Source organism: Sander vitreus, chromosome 23 (assembly GCF_031162955.1).
Source record: "Sander vitreus isolate 19-12246 chromosome 23, sanVit1, whole genome shotgun sequence".
Classification (NCBI taxonomy): Eukaryota; Metazoa; Chordata; class Actinopteri; order Perciformes; family Percidae; genus Sander; species Sander vitreus.
The window spans coordinates 6421996-6441090 of record NC_135877.1 but is presented as its reverse complement, the minus strand read 5'-3'; the positions used below and the strand labels follow the sequence as shown (position 1 = coordinate 6441090).

General features: G+C 42.1%; 1 protein-coding gene across 2 annotated transcripts; it reads right to left on the bottom strand.

The window, feature by feature from the left end:
• Positions 1-633: 633 nt before the first annotated feature.
• On the bottom strand, positions 634-18883 carry mcm10 (minichromosome maintenance 10 replication initiation factor). Of its 2 annotated transcripts, none has more exons than XM_078242980.1 (18): positions 18665-18883; positions 17370-17421; positions 16997-17278; positions 16210-16416; positions 15887-16030; positions 15548-15755; positions 15292-15457; positions 12635-12802; positions 6499-6615; positions 4872-5068; positions 4436-4530; positions 3987-4100; positions 2898-3380; positions 2508-2638; positions 2203-2316; positions 1122-1267; positions 988-1030; positions 634-890 (listed from the first exon to the last, which is right to left on the bottom strand). In XM_078242980.1, exons 2-18 carry the CDS (start codon positions 17374-17376, stop codon positions 810-812), a joined length of 2703 nt encoding a protein of 900 aa, XP_078099106.1. In that variant the 5' UTR covers positions 17377-17421; positions 18665-18883; the 3' UTR covers positions 634-809. The 2 variants fall into 2 exon arrangements, with proteins under 2 accessions (XP_078099106.1, XP_078099107.1); XM_078242981.1 differs by having other exon boundaries at positions 15887-16027.
• Between the last annotated feature and the right edge of the window lie 212 nt (positions 18884-19095).

Here is a 19095-nt window from a genome sequence, read left to right as displayed (position 1 = left end):
AATAACAAAGCAGGCTGCCTGGCAACAGTAGTAAACAGATCACACAGATGTTTGTTCAGGCGAACCTGCTCCACTAGTTTTTCCCAACTAAACTCAAAGCGCAGCGCGTACAGTGGGCGCACAGTTACAAAAATTCAGGAGGTGTATGAACATGCGACAGCTCGCGGAGCCTTCGCACTGGAAACGACTGCCGTGGTGACGTCATTTTATGGCTCTCGCGCTGGAACACCATGGCTACCATAAACCTCGCTTTGAGCAAGCACAGCCCGCCCAGTGGCTTGTTTGAATTTGGTTGACCAATTACAACAGAGTGGGCCAACTGACCAATCAGAGCAGACTGGGCTTGTCGGGGAGGCGGGCCAAGAGCTCAGACAGTGTTTCAGGCAGAGGCGCTGCAGCAATGGGCAGTATGAGAAACAGAAGATATTTTTTGAACATCTAAGCATTTAAACCTATTCTAGTAGACCCCAAGAGTACAAATATGACGCTGGAAAGGAATATAATAGGAGCTCTTTAATGTTGCTGGATTAAGTTAAAACATGTTTGCGACATAGTATTAAATATTATAGGATTCCAGATCAACACCAGAATCTGTGTGCTCAGCTTTTTCAGAAACACACATTTGACATAAAATGTTGTAAATTATTGCTTTAATCATCCCGTTTCCATATCCAATATAATCAAAGACTTTTAAATCTCCATAATCAGTTACACAACATCAAACTTTAAAAACATAATTCATACAAATGTAAAAATGCTACAAAGACACTTAAATTACAAAAATTATAAAAAAAGAAATCCTGGTGCGTTCATGTGCTGTTGAGGAACTTGCCGTGCTCCTCTCCTCGAGGCTGCAGAAGCTCTCCGGCGATCTTTGGTCCCTTTTTCTCCTGCAATAAAAAAAACGTAAAGAGCAACATCAGGTCTGTGCTCTTTCAATGTGAGAGAACAAGGAGAGGTAATCCATGAGTCACAGAGAGATTTTACCTTCAGCATCCCATCACGCTCCCATTTAAACAGGCCGCAGTTACTGAAATGGTAAAACATTAATGTACATATCATTTCATTGAAAAACTATTAAAGGAATGAGAAAGAGCTTGAGGAATATGTATTTAATGTACCTGCAGTGTTTGTTTGGCAGTCTGTCCAGAGCGATGGCTCTCTGTCCACAGGGGCATTTGAAGAAACGTTTCAGGGCATCGTGCCACCGCAGGTCATGATTCTCCTCCACACAACGATCCGCCGGCTTGAAGTAGGTGTAACCACACTGGAAACAAAGGAACATAACAGCTTACTTTTCCTTCTTCTAACTGAGACACAGTCAACCCATCATGCTGTACAGTTCCCAGTTTCTACAACATGTTCACCATTTCTAACAAAAACAAACTTACCTCCAAAACGATCAGCTCCCCTACACCCAACATCTCAGACCTGAACGATGGAGCCATCACACGCCTTGCCCTCACCATTGTCAAGGACACCAATCACCCTCTAAATCTACAGGACTCGGAGGTGTAGAAGGACTTGCTTTGGCAGAAGTTTTGTCGATCTGCCCTAGCACTGCTGAGCAAACTAGCTCGCTAACTTTGTATAGATCCAGTGTTGTTGTAGTAAATGTGGTTGTTTCCATGTGTACCTTCCTCCACAGCGCTGCGGAGGAGGGTCTGGCTAGTACACACAGCATTCTGGGATGGGAGGAAAATGTGCTCTGGTTTATTGGCATTTCTTTAAACCAATCACAATCGTCTTGGGCGGTGCTAAGCTCCGCACGGAGCCACGGTGCCTCTGCAAAATAGCCTCCGGAAGGAACTTGTTTTGGTGGAACATGTGTACGTTTAAAAGTTGTTTTAGTCGTGCAACAGAAAACTCAGATTGGACAGATAGTCTAGCTAGCTGTCTGGATTTACCCTGCAGAGATCTGAGGAGCAGTTAACCATAGTCCTCAGAAATCCACCGGAGTGTAAAATTCCAACACAACGAAAGCGGAAGGAAATGGACATCGGCTAAAAAGACATGCATCTGGCGGAATATCCAGCGGCACCTGAGCAATCCCGGAAGTGGATCATCGTGGATATAGACTATGTCAATGTACCTGTCTTTATGCAATCTGTTGATGTATTCTATCTATCAGCATTATTTCAAAGATCAATCTTAACTTTTTTAATATATCTGAACCAAATGGGTGTCAATTTAACTCAGTACCTTTTTACAGGATACAGCACGACACTTCATCTCTCTGATGCCCTTCATCTTCTCCTCCATCTGCTCCTTCTTCACCAGTGGATCAAAGTACTTCTCCTGCAGTTGGTACTCCGCCTGAGAGAGAGAGAGAGAGAGAGAGAGAGAGAGAGAGAGAGAGAGAGAGAGAGAGAGAGAGAGAGAGAGGAGATTCAGAGACCTCAGATCTACCTTACTGTATATCTATGTGCAACAGCTGTAAATTAAAATGGGCTAAGCAAAACAAGTCTTAACAGATATAGCACATGGTAAAGTGCCACTGGTCGTACCGCCTGTAGCGCAGCTCCGTGGCGAGATTTGGCGTTGAGGATCTTTTGAAATTCCTCCGACTGGATGTAGAGGAGCTGCTCTCGCTTCTTCTTCAGGGCCGGCTCCTCTTCCACATTACTGGACGATTCACCTGCACAGTGGGTTAAAGGACCGGTTATAACAAGCAACAATAAAGTCATTTTATATATGACTTTACTGGGAGAAAAATTCTACATTTTACTAATCAAATCAAGTACTCAAATGTCTTCACATTCATTAGTGAGCTCTTTGTGGTCTGCCATGAATTTATTTTCTTATGTGAGCTGCTATCAAGTTAAATATCTAAACTCAGCTAGGTGTACGTTGGAGATATACGGTGGCTGTAAGAGCTCTACGCTGCGACTGTGTACCATTGGGTGAGGTCAGATTCTTCTCCACTCGGGCGCTGACCTCACTGCCGTTACTCCTCTTCCTTTTCACAGCGTTGGGATCTTCCTTTTCAAGCCCCGTCCCTTTGTTTCTCAGCTTCTTCAGAGCAGCCAGCTTGGCGGCTGATAGGCTGAGAGCGGGCACCGGAGGCGGGCTGTTCTCAAAGAAGAGGATGTCTTCCCCCTCAGAGAAGCCTCGGCCCAGTGTGGGAGCGCAGGGAGCTGCGGGGCTTTGGGTGGCCTTGGGGACCTCAGAAGCTGCTTTCGGGGACATCAGACCATCTCGGCCCAGTGAGGACGTAGACCCAGGTCTGGGCCCCACTGAGCTATGCAGCACCCTCTTTTGGAGCTCGTCTGCCCGCCGCCGCCGGTTCTGCAGAAACTCCCGCTGCTTCTGTTTCTGCTGCTTCAGCAGGTCTGAGGCTGAGATGGACTGAACTGGAGCTCCCCCTGCATCTTTGGAGACTAAAGATAGATACTAAAAAGGTTAATAAAATGGGTGAAGGGTGGACTTGAATATCGAACTTCTTATGTTCTTATAATCTACTTGTGGTCTTTTTGGTGCTCAGATTAGAGCTGACATACTGCCTCTTCAAATTTAAATGGGTCGGTAAGCTGCTGTGGAAGAATAATGGAATGGAATGTGTCCAGTGTGTCATCTGAGAGAAATAGAAAATGAGTATCATTTTGTTTTTCTTACTGCCCTTTGTACTGGAAATGTCATGACATTTTTAAATAATGATTTAAAGACTACAAGTGAGTTGATGGATATGAATGACTCACATTGTCTGAAATGGTTGTTTGAAAAAGAGACCTTCAAATTGGCATCTTATTTAGAGAATGCATGGGAGTTCAGGAAGAAAATGTATCAGTAAGGGTTGGGAACTGTTGCTTTTTAAATCAGACCACCTGGACTGATCTGTGACCAGCGCAAATATTGACGTGTTGTAAACGTGTCTTATAATCCAATGAGGGATGGGCCGTTTGATGGCACTCAAACAGAATTAAAGTCATTCATTCATTCTCAGCTAAAGTGGTGAAAAGGCACAGAGATATTTCCAGGTGGTGTACCTGATTGGCTGCCCTGTGCCAAGTGCTTCTTCAGCTGCAGAGCTCCGGGGGTCGGCGCTGACAGCAGGCTCTTAAATTCATTCGTACAACCTGAAACTTCACCAGACTTCAGGGCTAAAAAAGAAACGTAAAACACAAACAAACAAAAAAACAATAATAAAAAAACAAAAAAAAAAGGGGATTGGTTCACCGTCAAGATTAGAACTAAAACGTGTGCATAAGTACATTTTGTTTGTTTGTTTTGGTCATGTAATACAAGACATCCCCAAAAACCCAACGGGTCCTTAAAGCACAGACAAATGTATTGTAGACTTTTATAAGCTGTGAAACTCCAAAATATTTCAATATTTTCAAAAGAGGCAACTAGCCAAGGTTAGTTGGCAGTCTTTGGGTTTGTGTGTATGAGTGTGTGTATGAGAGAGAGAGAGAGAGACACTATCAGTCCTTACCCAGCCTCTTGGCCTGATCCGCGAGCTGAGCCGAGCCTTTCACAAACAGCTTGCTCAGAGTCGTCTGGCTGGGTTTGTTCGGTTTGGACGCCGTTCTGCAACACACAGACCATTTACTGAAAATGCCCGGCGGCTTAGATTCTGCCCAGTCCCACACAGTGTTACTGGCTTCGGAAGTTGCAGTTAGCCTGCACAAACTGACTTTAACAACAACACACTGTCAAAAAAATACAAACAGAATTTCTGCCAGAATCCAAATTGTACCGGGTTGTGGCCTCGGTATGCATCACTGTCTGCTGTCAGTTGAATTTTAAAATGGTGCACACTGTGGCTTTTATTACTGCCTTAAGTATTATTATTATTATTATTATTATTAGTGCATTAAAACACATTTAAAGGAATATACAATGAAACGACAACATCTAACATCACTCACAGTGAGGCGGCGCAGGCGGCTGAGGACACACCGCCATAGTGGAAGCCATCCTGACACAGACGCTCCTTCAGGCTGCCGCCCTTCCCCTTCAACCTGTTGGGAGCTTTTCCTGAAAAAGCCGACTGCAGCTCGGACCTCTTCGAGCTCATCTGCTTATACTGGGCCTTGACGTGATACTGGCAGTACTGGCACTCGTACTGTAATCAAACAGCCACACAGAGACATGAAGGGGGTGCCTTTTGGACATTTTAGAAATCTGATTTTGGACTTTCAAACGTCTCCTTGTAGTTGCTTTACATAGTTGTATTTCTTTTGCATCCTGGTTGTCCTGATCTGTTTATCAAACAGTTTTTCCATCTCGGAAAGTTTTAGTGTCTATGTTCTTATGATGGTGCTGCTTCCTTTTCTGTGTTGTTGTCTTTGTAACTGACTCTCGAATTTTTCAAGTGTAAATAAAGGTTGAATCAATGAAAAAAAGATGCGATGGAATCCTGATCCCTGACACAAAAACTGGGTCCGAACCCGTTCCCTATCACGGAAATAGTGCAATATTTAGCGTGTTCGCCATTTTGTAGTGGTGCTCAAATTCTCCGCGGTTAATTTCATTCACTATATAGTCCACTGTAAAATACCCACTATGCACAACTCAGTTGAGTGTACATACAGGTCCTACCAGACTCTGGTACATTTCATTTGTACAGGCGAGCGAAGAGAGCAGAGGTCTGGCTGGTTCGATGACAAGTGTTAGCTTCCTTGAGGCGGGTACTCTGTTAAAGTTTAAAAACTGTGGATCTGCCATAACCAATCGCTAACGTTTGGTCGTGACGTCGGCTTAAGCGTCGCTAGTTAGCCTTAGCCCAACTCCCCTTCACCACTAACCCGGAGCGAGCTGGAAAATCAAACTTTTCCTGAACAGTGGGGGAGAGACCCATTATCATGGCCACCAACAAAACTCAGCAAAGATTGTTCTTGCTCGGGCTTTAACTTCTGGATATTCGGCAGCGTTGCCTGGACAGATAAGCCGCTCGCATCTTTCTCTGCCGCCATTACGGAACTACAACTCAGACTAGCGACACGACCTCAACGTCATTCTCAGCCACTCCCTGTGTTCGCTGATTGGACAGGTAAAGATTGGCTGGAGAAAACCCAAGAATATACCGCAAACCCAGACGGAGTACTGAAGGAAAATTGAGCGGAAGTACGTAGGAGAGTACGATGTGGCCTCGATTTTACTCCTGTATCCCATAATGCAACACGGCCGTGTTTTCCTGGAGAAGCAGAAGCACCCGCGAAAACTGGAAAGGAAAAATGGAGCGGGCTTTCATTTCTTAACATTGGAAATGTAACATGCAACGTATATACAACCTTTTACTATTCTCCTGATATTTCAGGGATGTTTTAGAAGAGATTTTTGTCTTGGTTTGTTTACATGATGCTGGGCGTGCCCGCCTCCGTCACACAAATAACCGGCGCATCTACTGACGCAAAGATGTTTTCAATGAGAATAAAATCTTGTTTGGTCGTTCCCTATATAGTGCACTATTTAATAGAACACTTTACAGAGAATAGTGAGTGGGAACGGTTTCGAACACAGCTAAACACACGCACACGGAGAAGATGGACCCACCATGTTGACGATCTGAGAGCAGGGGTCTCCGTTCTTCTTCATGCCCTTGCAGTTGCTGTAGTCCTGAGCTTCGCCCATCAGCAACACCTTCTGGGGGTTGTCCACCGTCAGGCTCACCTACACACGTTCAACACAAGCTTTTATATCTGGAAGTGGAAACAGCTTACAGTAGTAACAAGCGATGATCATTGAAATCATCAAGTATAACAAATGCATACAATACACAACTAATCAGCTATTTCCCCGTGTTGCCTTGTCTCATGTTATTATTATTTTCTTCTCCTTGTGGTTGGGACTCATTTTGTACTTGTTGTGTTTGTTTTACAGACTTATGTGTTGTCGTTATTTTACTCAGTTACAATTAGTCAATGAATCGATGAGTTCATCGACAGAAAACTAACGTGCAACTATTTTGATAGCAATTTAATCGTTTCAGTCATTTTTTAAGCAAAACTACAAGGCAATGTATTTATTTATGTAGCACAATGCATGCACTAGAGCAATTCAAAGTGTTTCACAGAATAAAAACAAACAAAAACAGATTACACTTCAACAACAATAAAATACACATTAATGGTAAAAACAAGGACTGAACAAGGGGTGAAATTTGAAAAGAGTGGGAGGAAAAAAAAAAAATCAGTTACAACTTCTGCAGTTGGTAATCTCCAGACATGCGATTTGCAAAAGGTCCAAAAAGCAGAAGAAATATACGGAATTCAACGTCTGCATCCACCCACGCCACGCACAAAATACCACCTTGCCCTGAGCCTATGTCACCATCATACGTTATATTGCTTTTTGTTTGTTTAACTGGTTGCACTTGCAAGAAGCAATGATTCTACCTCTCGAGTACCATACATAGGGCTCAATATTAAGCTTTTTCATGCATATTTGACATTTGTTTACAGGACCCCTAAGAGGCCAAGACATGAATAGATCTTTCAACATGTGGGTTAACAGCATGAAGATGCAGCATCCCTCTAATGTTCATCAAAATCTGACCAGAGATCTGTGAAATGTCACGGTTTAAGGACCTTCAGACACAAAGGGCCAATAGGGACAAAGTTGTCCTGTTTAGGGAACATCTTTACCTTTTAAGTACCTTAAAAAAAACCAAAAAAAAAACAGTTCTCGTAATTTCTAATGCTGGCCTGTTGGTGTCGGCACCATGATTGTAGTATGGATTAATAAACGCACCCAAGAAGATTTCCGGCTTCTTTTTAGCCTTGAGATGTTCAGCAGTGTGTGGGCTCCCTTCTTTTTCTTTAGACAAGATGTGAAATTAAAACCTCTCCGTACGGCTCAGGGCAACCAGAGGATCTCATAGTACTCTGCTACGTACATGAAGAGGTTAACACTTTGCCGGTGGAGCGGCCCTGAATGAGCAATCAGATGCTCACTCATCATTCAGAACACAGCGCAAATAGACTGACATGCCCAGGAGGAAATTCAACCCCGAGGCGGGGAGCGATGGATGGACGGACACCCTTCCACTGTGATACCTTCACTGTGTCTTTGAGTCTTCCACATTTTATTCAGACCGTACAATCTTTTGCCAAGAAATCACTGATACATTTAGACACATTTAAGGGGTCATGTTCATGTTATTAGTTATAATAAGGAGCCAACACTGAGTATCTGCTGATGCAGTGTCCCACTTTAATAATTAGATTTTCCTGCAGTTGTAAACACTGAAGTAGGCCTACTATAAAACACGTAAATCACAGAATAGACTTCAAGTAATATATAACACTGACTAAGAAATGTCTTGATATATGGATAGAATTTTATTTTTGTCCTTATGCTCTAATCACTCCAAATGATTTTGTTAATTTGACTCTGGATGTCAGTTTGTTATGTCATTAAACCAAAACTACATGTAATCAAATCACAGGATGTATCGATTATTCCCAAAACAAAAAGTAAACTGATAATTGATCTTTACTAGAGCTGCACCGATTACAACTTTCTAGGCCGATTCCGATTTTCATTGAGTTAGGCCAGCCGATACCGATTTTAGCCGATTCCATTTTTTCTAACCACTTTACAGCACACACAAATATTTATTTTCTATCTTTTCTTTAATAGAACATTCTGCACAGAACATAGAACATTTTTTGAACAGATAATGGATCACTATAAAATAGAACTATATAAATTACTCCTGGTGTGGGAAATTCACACACATCTAAATGTGATTTTGGTTTTTGGTGTCCTACTTTTTCCCTGCAGGTGTTGCAAACTTATTATCTTCTGCACACACGCTGAAGAATTTCCAAACAGCTGACATGTTGCAGGTTAAGACAATAACCAGTGTATGATGCCGCTTAACCTTGTTTATAGAGATTATATTTTAATCTTCATTACGTTTACAAATATTCTAAAGCATTTCTTCTTCATAAAACGTTGAACTGCAGCTGTGTTTGAAAGGCTCTGTGACACTAAATAAACCTGTTTGGTCTTAAAGTCTAAAGCTACATGAGACTCGTAGTAAACCTGCAAAATGGCCCTGAAAGAAATGCTCCGTGTTTTTAATTGAATTATTTTCTTTGGATGACCAACATGTACCTCCAGACAGAAAACTATATTTAGACCAACTTATATTTTTGGGGGTTTAGGATGCAAATGAGAACTCATGAGTGTTAGTCCCCTGAGTTATACATCAAACTAAGCATGTCATATTACACATGACTGTAGTGCAACTTAACATTTTAAACAGACCAACAAACATGACATCATTTGTATGCATTTATTTTTAAAAGATTGTTTGTGAATGAATGCATATTCTTTTTTTCAGCCGGGCATTAGAGAAGCTTTCTGTACCACTTCTTCTTCTTGTGTTTCTTCATTATCTGGCTCTGAAGATCTACCAGCTGGGACCTCATGGTGCTCTCAGTCCTCTGCCACTCCTGCTCCTTTTCCTGCTGAGTCAGCTTCAGGCTTTCTGTGGCCTGAAGGAGGGATGACTTGTCCTCCTTCCACTTGTTGAGATGACTCTCCAGCTGCTGCTCAGCCTTCTTCAGAGCAGCCACGAGGCAGTCACTCACAAAGCTTTGCTCGTCATTCTGATCCACATAGGAGGCTCTTGTTTTCTGGCTCTCCTCCAGCAGGGAGGTTTTTCTCCTGCTGCCATAGGACGCGCTCACTCTCCAGCTGATGTTCAAACTGTTTAAGAGCAGCCATGAGGTTCTTGTTGTCATTGTCCTGCATCTCCAGCTGGGCTCTATGCGAAGCCTGGGATCTTTCCAGTATGTCTTTTGTCTCCTCCTCCTGTTTTAGGAGAGCTTCCTCCATCTTGGTGAACTCATTCTTCAGCTCCTGAGCGTGAGCCCTCTCAATCTCCAGACAGCTCTCCAACTCCAACTCCACGTTGGTCTTAGCTACAGCGAGCATCTGTCTTTCCTTACGAAGCTCCGTCTTCTGAGTCTCCACATGATTTTTAAGGGCCTCCTTCTCTCCCTTCATCTGCTCCAATTTGACTTTCAGGTCTTCAGTAATCAAGGTCTGCAGGTCCAGATCTTTTTGGGCTTTTCGCAGCATGTTGCAGATTTTTCCCAGCTGGGATTTCAGGTACTCTGTTTCCCTGGATGAGGAGCGGACACGTTCAGCCAGAGCCTCATCCAGCTGGGCTCTATGGGAAGCCTCAGATCTTTCCTGTATCTCCTTTGCCTCCTCTTCCTGTTTTCGGAGAGCTTCCTCCATTTTGCTCAATTTATCTTTCAGCTCCTGAGCTTGAGCCCTCTCAATCTCCAGATTGCTCTCCAACGTCACGTTGGTGATCTTAGCTACAGCGAGCATCTGTCTTTCCTTACGAAGCTCCGTCTTCTGAGTCTCCACATTATTTTTAAGGGCCTCCTTCTCTCCCTTCATCTGCTCCAATTTGACTTTCAGGTCTTCAGTAATCAAGGTCTGCAGGTCCAGATCTTTTTGGGCTTTTCGCAGCATGTTGCAGATTTTTCCCAGCTGGGATTTCAGGTACTCTGTTTCCCTGGATGAGGAGTGGACACGTTCAGCCAGCTGAACTTTCAGGTCACACATCTCCCTCTGCATCAGCTCTTTCTCACGGCTCCAACTGCTGTCCTCTCTCTGTTGTTGGAGCTCATCGAGGACATTGGCCAGCAAGTCCTCTCGGATTATTAGGTGAACTCTTCCCTCAGATTCACACTGGGTGAGCCTCGCCTCGCTGTCCTTCAGTTCACACCGTACTTGTTCTTCAAGTGAACTGAGATAGAAATTAATTTGCGGTTCAATCTCTCTGGAGTTGAATTCCATGTTTTCCAACTTTGTATTCTGCTGGACCACAGTGTTTTTTCTCCTGTTGCAATGTGCACCTTTGGATTGTCACAGTCAAATGACTCTCTGATACAAACTGTCTGAGTGAATTTGTGTCAGAACTAAAGTTGGGTCCCAGTATTCATAGATTCTCAACATTCTTAAAAGTCTTGTTATGACATCATAGATTGCCTATGCCTCTTTATGTTTTCATTCCAAATGGTTATTGATTCTATTCCATTCTATCTTTGATTCTAATGTTGCTATGGGATACCAATTTGTTTATGTTTAAATATACAAATGTAATGATTTCTGATGATTCCTAACATTATGGCAAAGAAAGAACACTTTATTCAGACTAAAGATTTGTGATGAGATGAGTTGAAACTTGGTCTGTAACGTCCTAAAAGCTGCCAGTTCACACCAATGCAACGACTCTTGACTCTTTGTACTTCTGTCTAACTTCCAGCTTTTTAGTAGCTGGATATATCATTTGTTGCGTCTAAATATGAATGTGGATCATGTTAGTGATAGTGAGATGCTTGCTACAGTTGTAGTGATGAATCACATGCCTTGAGTTGAGCTGAGACGGGTCGGTTCAGACCGCTGCAACTTCTCCCTGCAACGTTCTAAAATGGTTTCGTCTCGCCGCGAATCTTTGGTCTGAACTAGGCTTAAGAAATAAAATATTGATGTCTTTGCACAAGAGCAGTACACACAAGGATGCACCAGTTGGGATGCCATTTTCTCTAACTCCAGCACTTAGATACTACCTATTATTTACCACAGCAGACAACAAGGTTGTTTTTTATATAGAAATCTGTCCTATACTTTTTATGTTGGATTTAAAAAGTTGTTTAGTGCTAACTTAACTAGCCCACTACTTTATGATGTTCCCCTTTTCATGTTTGTCTTCTACATGTTAAAAGTTGTCATAATAAGCGAAATATGAAGCTTTATCTGTAGAAGTTTAAAAGGGTCTGTTCTTTGGCGTTTCGGGGGATTTTTCTTTTTATATTTCCCCCTGATTTGATAATAATTCTTAAGAAAAATCACTGATAGTTTGCAGACAACAACATCTGACTGGATAGAAGTCCATCACTCTCCCTTCATTTACACCATCACAAACAAGAAGGAACAGTAGGTAAGAAGTCATAGCATGCATATGGCCTAGATTACACATTTTGCTTTAAGTTTCATTCCAAAGCCAAAATTGTGTTTGATTGACAGCTCTTTATGCAACAAATTTCACATCATCATTTGACCACAGCACAGCATGATTTAGTTCATTAGACACTATAAACTGTGTCCAAACTGTGACTGCAGTAGAGATCATTCCCCATTCCTTCTGTCGTCTGAGATTAGAGGCTCTGAACTAAAACTGCCCTAAGAAGGTGTGTGTGTGTGTGTGTGTGTGTGTGTGTGTGTGTGTGTAGTTGGTAACAGCTTTGGCTTTTGTCGCCACATTCCTCTCTTAACAGCTCTTTTTTGCACGCAATGCTGACAACCTTACTGGCTATTTTCACCCAACACCACCAGTCTGTTTTCGACTTTAATTGGCCGACGCTTTAGTTGCCAGACCAGTCAATGACAAAAAAGTCTTGAAACGCGACTTTAAATCCTTCTGCTCTACTAACATCTACGCATAGCTCATCATCTATTTGTAAAATCAGCAGTGTTCGAGAAGGTTAAGATCCACATTAAAATGTGACTTCTGATTGGTGGAAGTGACTTGAGGCTCTTGACACTGACAGCTGTAAAATGACTGCATCAATGTGAAGGTAATGAAAGTAAACACTGGTTTCTGCTGTCAGAACACTCTCTGCTGTATGTACATTGTATTTAGTTCAGACTGTCCACTCACCCCGTCATATCCTTCTTTCTGCTTCATGGGGTTTGGGTTGAGGAGTCCGATGACGGTGCCCGGCTCCGTCTTCCAGTGCTCTTTGTGAACTTCGCCGAACAGGAGCAGAGACACAAACACTTCCAGGTTATGGAGGTCGTTCAGTTTCCAGATGCTGAAGGTTTTGCCCTGAGGAGAGGAAGCACTCCATCAAAAATGTGACAGTACACAGTGTATTTGCATTTCAGTGGTGTGTGGCCAATGAAAGCTATTACTTTGATTTCCCACATATCAAGATTTGAAGCTGCCAGTTGGGAAAAATCTGTTAAATTGCATTGGCTACAAGTCATTCCACCTATGAAATACTGCCTCTATTCTTGAATAGATGTGTCTGTATGGAATGGAAACAAAGCCTTAAACACCAATAGTTCAGTGGACTCAGTGCAATTCAGGGGTGAAGTTGCAACATTGTTGCATTTGCACGCGATCAAAACGGTCCCTAGTTTATTGGACAGAATATCTGAAATTCGCCGACACTTCAGAAGGCTATTTCACAAAACCTAGATAGGGAATTAAGCCGGGATTTCCCCAGTTATCCTGGATCAATTTAGCCTTCACAAACGCAGCGGCACCTAAGTTACCATGGAGATTTATTCTGTGCAGCTAATTAGCCTGCTCCTGACCAGGCTAACAGCCAGGATTTATTATACCTGGGGACTTTTCTGTTCACTCAGCAGTGCTTTTACCTTTTAGCCTGCATTAAAATACAACAGGTGCATATTGCTGTTCAGTTAAGCACTGTTATTATTTAAAGTTGTTAAAGTTATTTAAAAAATCGTTTTTTAGAATTATTCATGTGACATTGTGTCATTGTTACTGTTATATTGCTGTATGAAAACTTCTGTTCACATATTGTTGTTAGAAGTTTGATGAATATATTACAGCAGTTGTTGAGATATAATACTAGAATTAGAAAAGGCTAATGAAGTCGCAAATGTGTTTTAAATGAAGTCTGTTACTAAGGGCAATACATAAAATGCGTGTTTCTATAGTGGACCAATGCACCTTAAATTATTTTAGTTGATTCATTTTTTTTTTTAATTCTTTAACAATAAGGATCATGTTTGTTCCTCCTCCATGTACATTGTATTTGGCATTCTTAGCACACAATTTGTGTTGTCCAGTAAACTGGGACCATAATTTGGGAGGATTGTACAACTTTAAGAACATATACTAATTGTACAATCCTCCCAAATTATAGTCTTAGTTGACTGGACCAGTAACTATCTTGTGATGTAGGCTACTGTACATTCATGTAACAGGGAGAGGACACCTCAATGGTTTTTGACCTTATATTTAGCTTGGGGGAAATAACAGATGAATATACTCTGTTCCATTCATGTTTACAGTGTGCATGGAATTTATCACTTAATTATCTTTATAGTTTCTAGACTTTAGAGTCCAATTCTTCAGTGTCTTTATTTTCTATGTCCATATATACGAGGGAGCAAAGCATATAATATGTAAAGAAGGAAACAGTGAGAAAAAGTGTGAAAAAAGCGTGGCAGATATTAGCGGACCGACTGAATGATATACAAAAAACTGAAAAAATATACATTTATGAACTACTGTACACTTTGCATTAAAAGTGAGCAGTGGAAGTTAATATGATTTAGGTAATTTATATATTAGCCCATGGGAGAGAGGGAGGAACAGAGTGAAAGAGATATTTACGCATCATATTCTAGCGTTGTAGAAAATGGATCTTCATGGTAAATTTCCTGAGTAACATTATCTTCTGCTTACTTTTAAGGCAAAGAGTACAACTGTTAATTTGTGCAAATGATTAGTAGCCTAGTCATTGAATGGAATGATGATGACAGTTTCAATTCAGAGCAGTGGTCAGTAAATGTCTATATTTAGGCTGCTTAAGCATTCAGTCGGTCCGTGATCATCTGCTATGCTTTCTCTCGCTGTTTCAGCGGCCGTGTTTCTTATCTTTTTTTTTTTTACAAATAAAGTGTTTCACGTCATCATACTTCCACAAGAAGCTGCTGCTCACTCTGTATAAAGTATGATCGACATAGTGGTCTGTTAAGGAAAGCCGTGGACGCGCATCTATCTGAATTACTTCAGCCTGGCTCAACCTAGTCGCTCCTCCTCAGCCTGGCTGGGCCTTCGTGAAACGCACCAAGCCAGGATGCTCAGATTAGACTAGGTCAAGTCTCGCTTTATCAGTTACCCTGGATTTATAAATTCTGCTAACAGGCCCCTGGTCTCAGAAATAATGGAGCAACGCCAAATTCATAACGGCTTGGGTTTTCTGGTTCTGCTTTAGTGTTTTCTAATATTTTAGAGAAAGGCAAACAATGTGAGCAGCTGACAGACAGTGAGTGAAATATCTTTTTATATGGTGAACTAACGTGTATTCAGCTAACAAACACGCCGTGGATGTTGCTGTATCCTTGCTTCACAAAAGTTACTAGAAATAGCAAAATAGCAGAGCTCCAAAGCTTCAAAAAACATTTAGTATTATTGTTACGTATGATAGCTAAAAATGTCCTTAAATCACAACAAATTTGAGATGTGTATGTGATTTGTAACCATTTACATATCGCAGTACTGAGCCAAACACAGAGGGTTACAACCATGGATGGGAGGCTTGAGCATAGACCTACACTGCTGCTGCTTTGTTGTGTGACTTTGTTGACCAGCACAGCGAAGGTCACCCAGTCGCTATCCTCCAGCTTCTCCCGAGCCAAGCGCTCCGGTACCTGGGACAGACGGATTAGGCGGCGGTCGGCCATCTTGCGGTCCATCTCGCTGGAAGAAACGCGCGGTTTTCTGAATCGGAAAAGAGCTCAGCATGAGACTTTTTTTCACTTCAGATTTTTTGATAAAAGACCTGTGTTATCATCACTTTAGTGTCCTCACCTGAGCCGCAGTCCTGAGTATTTCTCAACCCCCACATCTTTAGGAAGGGGAGGAAGCGAAGAAGGTTTGGGCTGTCCTGCTGATGCAGCCGATGCAGGTTTGCTCTGAGAGGCAGGAGGTGAACGCACAGGATTGCAAACTTGGCTGGTGCTCTCTACTGGCAGGAAGGAGCTGCCAATCTTTATCTCCACCAGCGGCCCTCTGTCTTCTGATGAGAAAACCGTGAAATACACTCAAATAAATGCACAAGTATCATTTCATTTGTACATAAATATACCATAACTAAATCCAATGACAAAATGCTTTCAGTAATTCTGGTTCATGTAAATGCTCTTTTACCTGGTGATGTGCTTGGTTTGGGATGGTGAGCTAGCCTGGGTTTACGTTTGAAGGAGTCAGCATTGTTCAGCTGATCAAAAAAGTCAGAGGACTCCTGGAGCTTCAGACCTCCTCCTCTGACTGGAGCGGGTGAAGATGTTGCTGCTGTCAAAAGACAAGGAGAAAACAGAAACACAATCGACTTTTGTTGCCACTGCAGTTATGTGCAGTTGTTTGGGTCTTCATCAATTCATTCTGTACATCCTGTGTAAAATAAAATAACAAAAGTGGCCATTGGACTCAATTTGTCAACCAGTGTGGCTGGTGAACAACTAAATGTCTACCTGATTGTGCCTTGGTCTTCGGTGTCGTAGAGGCTGGTTTGGCCTGGGCCAGTTTGGCGGTCGGCTTCGGTTTGGGAGTCATTGGTTTAGGACGAGCCGTGCTCCCTGCAGCCGTGACCGGAGTGGAAGATGAGGTGGAAACCTTCTGGCTTGCTTCCAGCTGCTGCTGCAACCGCTGCATCTGCTCCTGCATGCGCCTCAGCTCGTCTGAGGAAGGAAGACATAACGCTGGTAAACACAAACATTGCATTGTAGATCAACTAAAAGGCAGGTTAAGGCGGATTTATGGTTGTATGTAGGATCTACGCAGAGCCTACGTAAGTGGCCTGAGGTTTATACTACTTTATTCTGGTGTCTGTGTCGTTCTAGCATATCTCTTTGAGAGAATAGCGGGGCCGGCATGTGTGTATGCTGGGGAGTGTGTGGTAGAGCAAGCGAGAGAGTGGCGGGGATTAGCTTCGGAGCGAGTACCGACTCTAGAGGTGTAGAGGGAGAAACAAAGTGTCTCCCGTGTGCATTCTAACCTGATTTTATGTTGTTTACAGAGGAGAGAAGGAGAACCTGGAAATGAGTAGGGGGGAATGCAACGCTACCAAGCCACGGCCAAATGGACCAATCACAGTTGCTTGGTTCTGCATCGGCACGATGTGTAATTCAATTTTTTGGGAGGTGCACGTCAGACTATGGCGTTGGACCTGAATCTAAGCGTGCCTACACATGTACCTACGGTGTAGATTTAATGCAGGACCATAAATAGGGCGAGAAGAGAGACTTTAATGGCACAAACCTTGTAAATCCTCTTTGGACCTGTCCAGGCTCTCACAGGCTTCTCCATCACTTTCTTTTCTTTTAGTGTCTTTCTCTTCATTTTCAATGTCTCCCACATCTCCAAAGAGATCCGACACATCTCGCCCTTCCTCCTCGACGCCCTCTTTGTACTCTTCTTCCTCATCATTGTCGGCGTCAAACAGGCCGTCCAAGTCGTCTGCCTGCTCCTGACCGCCCTGCTCTTCTCCGACTCCCTCGCTCTCAGCCAGCAGCGCTGTCAGAATGTCCAGATCATCCTCACCTGGACAGAGAAGGCATACAGTGACTTATGTTGTGATCTAGTCATAAAGTTATACTTAAATGTGTTTTAAATCCAATGATGCTGTACTTACTTTCCATTTTAGAGATGCGAATGTTGGTGCTGATTTTAGATGAACTGGTGACCTACGAGAAGGCAGACACTTATATTATTGTGTGGAATGAAGGAAACACTAATTTGGCAGCTCTTATAATAACATTGTTTAGAGACCTAAGAAAATAAGACTGGATCTGCATGCCTTCCTCTCTAGAAAATAAAATTGGAAATATAATTTAAATGTGTGTTGTTTACTGTATTTTCTCGGGTCAGATTAGCACCTACATCAATTGTAGCATATCCGCCCTCTCTTATTTGCTGCAACAATGACAACATTTCCCTATTTACTATTTATTCTCATTTTGCATAATGTTGTTAAACAACATAATGCCTGTTTACCAGTACAACATTTAGTTGCAGTTTCACGGTTTTATTTTCACTTTACCAGTTTGATATTATATTCTGTGCATTTTTGTGTCATGTTTTAATGCACACGCTACTGTATAATATCCCAATGCTCTGATGCAAGTTGGAATGTGGATAGGGGTTTCTTGCACCCTTAACTAAATTAAATGTTGTTTACATGGGCAAATATTAATTGAACCAGTGTCGCACTATATTACACTGTACAAAATAGTATAACACCATAATGTATTTGTACATTGTTAAAGTCCTGCCTTGAGAATACTTTATTCTGATAATTAAATACTACTGGCACAAGCAATGTCTCATTAAAAGTTGGCTGTGTAACCACAACGGTAAAAAAGTTTTGTGTAAACACAGCACACATAGTGGCATACATCATGTCATGGAAAGTAATGTCACATTGTGGAAGCAAAACATAGGCTGACTATAGTGGAAAGAGGTATACGTGCAGTTCAGTGTCCCAAATTCCCCATACAATGTCCTTAATTAATTATGAACCTGCTAAACCACCTGCGCTACCCTAACCCTAACCTGTCTCAAATAAGACCCTCGTCATTTGGGACACTCAAGTTTTTGGAAAATTATTTATAACACTAAACTGCACGTAAGCCGTGGAAAGAAACTTCTATTTGAAAAAGATGAGTGAAGTATTGAAATTCAGGTTCAGCCTCTGTGTCAGAGGAGGCTATGGCCTGCTTCACCGGACCCCTTTAAACTGACAGACAGTTCAACAATTGTAAGTTAAACTAAGAAATAGCTACATGTCAACATTTGGGGGTGTGAAACTCGCTTTTTTTCTTCTGTGAACATCAAAATGAAAAGTAAATTAAAGGTTATCTTTAAAATAAACTGTCCATGTATTTGTATGTTTAACGTTACTCAAAGATAATCAGACAGCCAACTTACCTCTGGTTCTAGAGCTAACGGTAACGTTACAGCTTTGTGTCCTTTGCTAGCTCTAATGCAACTTTGACGGATTTTTCAACTACTTCCAACCTGCCAATGTGTTGTTTCTTCCCCAATAATTAGCACTGCGCGTAGTTATGTACAAGTCATGGGTTATATTTGATAAAAATCGAGATATTAATCTTGTAGTCTTTACATGCTGCACTCGGAGCGAGGGGAGAAAATCTAAACTGGCGCTAAACGAAGGACCCTGCTGTGTTGTCAAAGTTCTGGTAGCTGCCCAACGATCTGCCTAACTGAAAAAATAAATTCCATGTCGTAGAATGGCTTTTAAGGATTGAATTCATTCAAAGTAAATACGGTTGTGAGATACGAATAATATCGAACAACACACATTTCTGCTGATATTGATTGTGATGCAATGGGTTGAG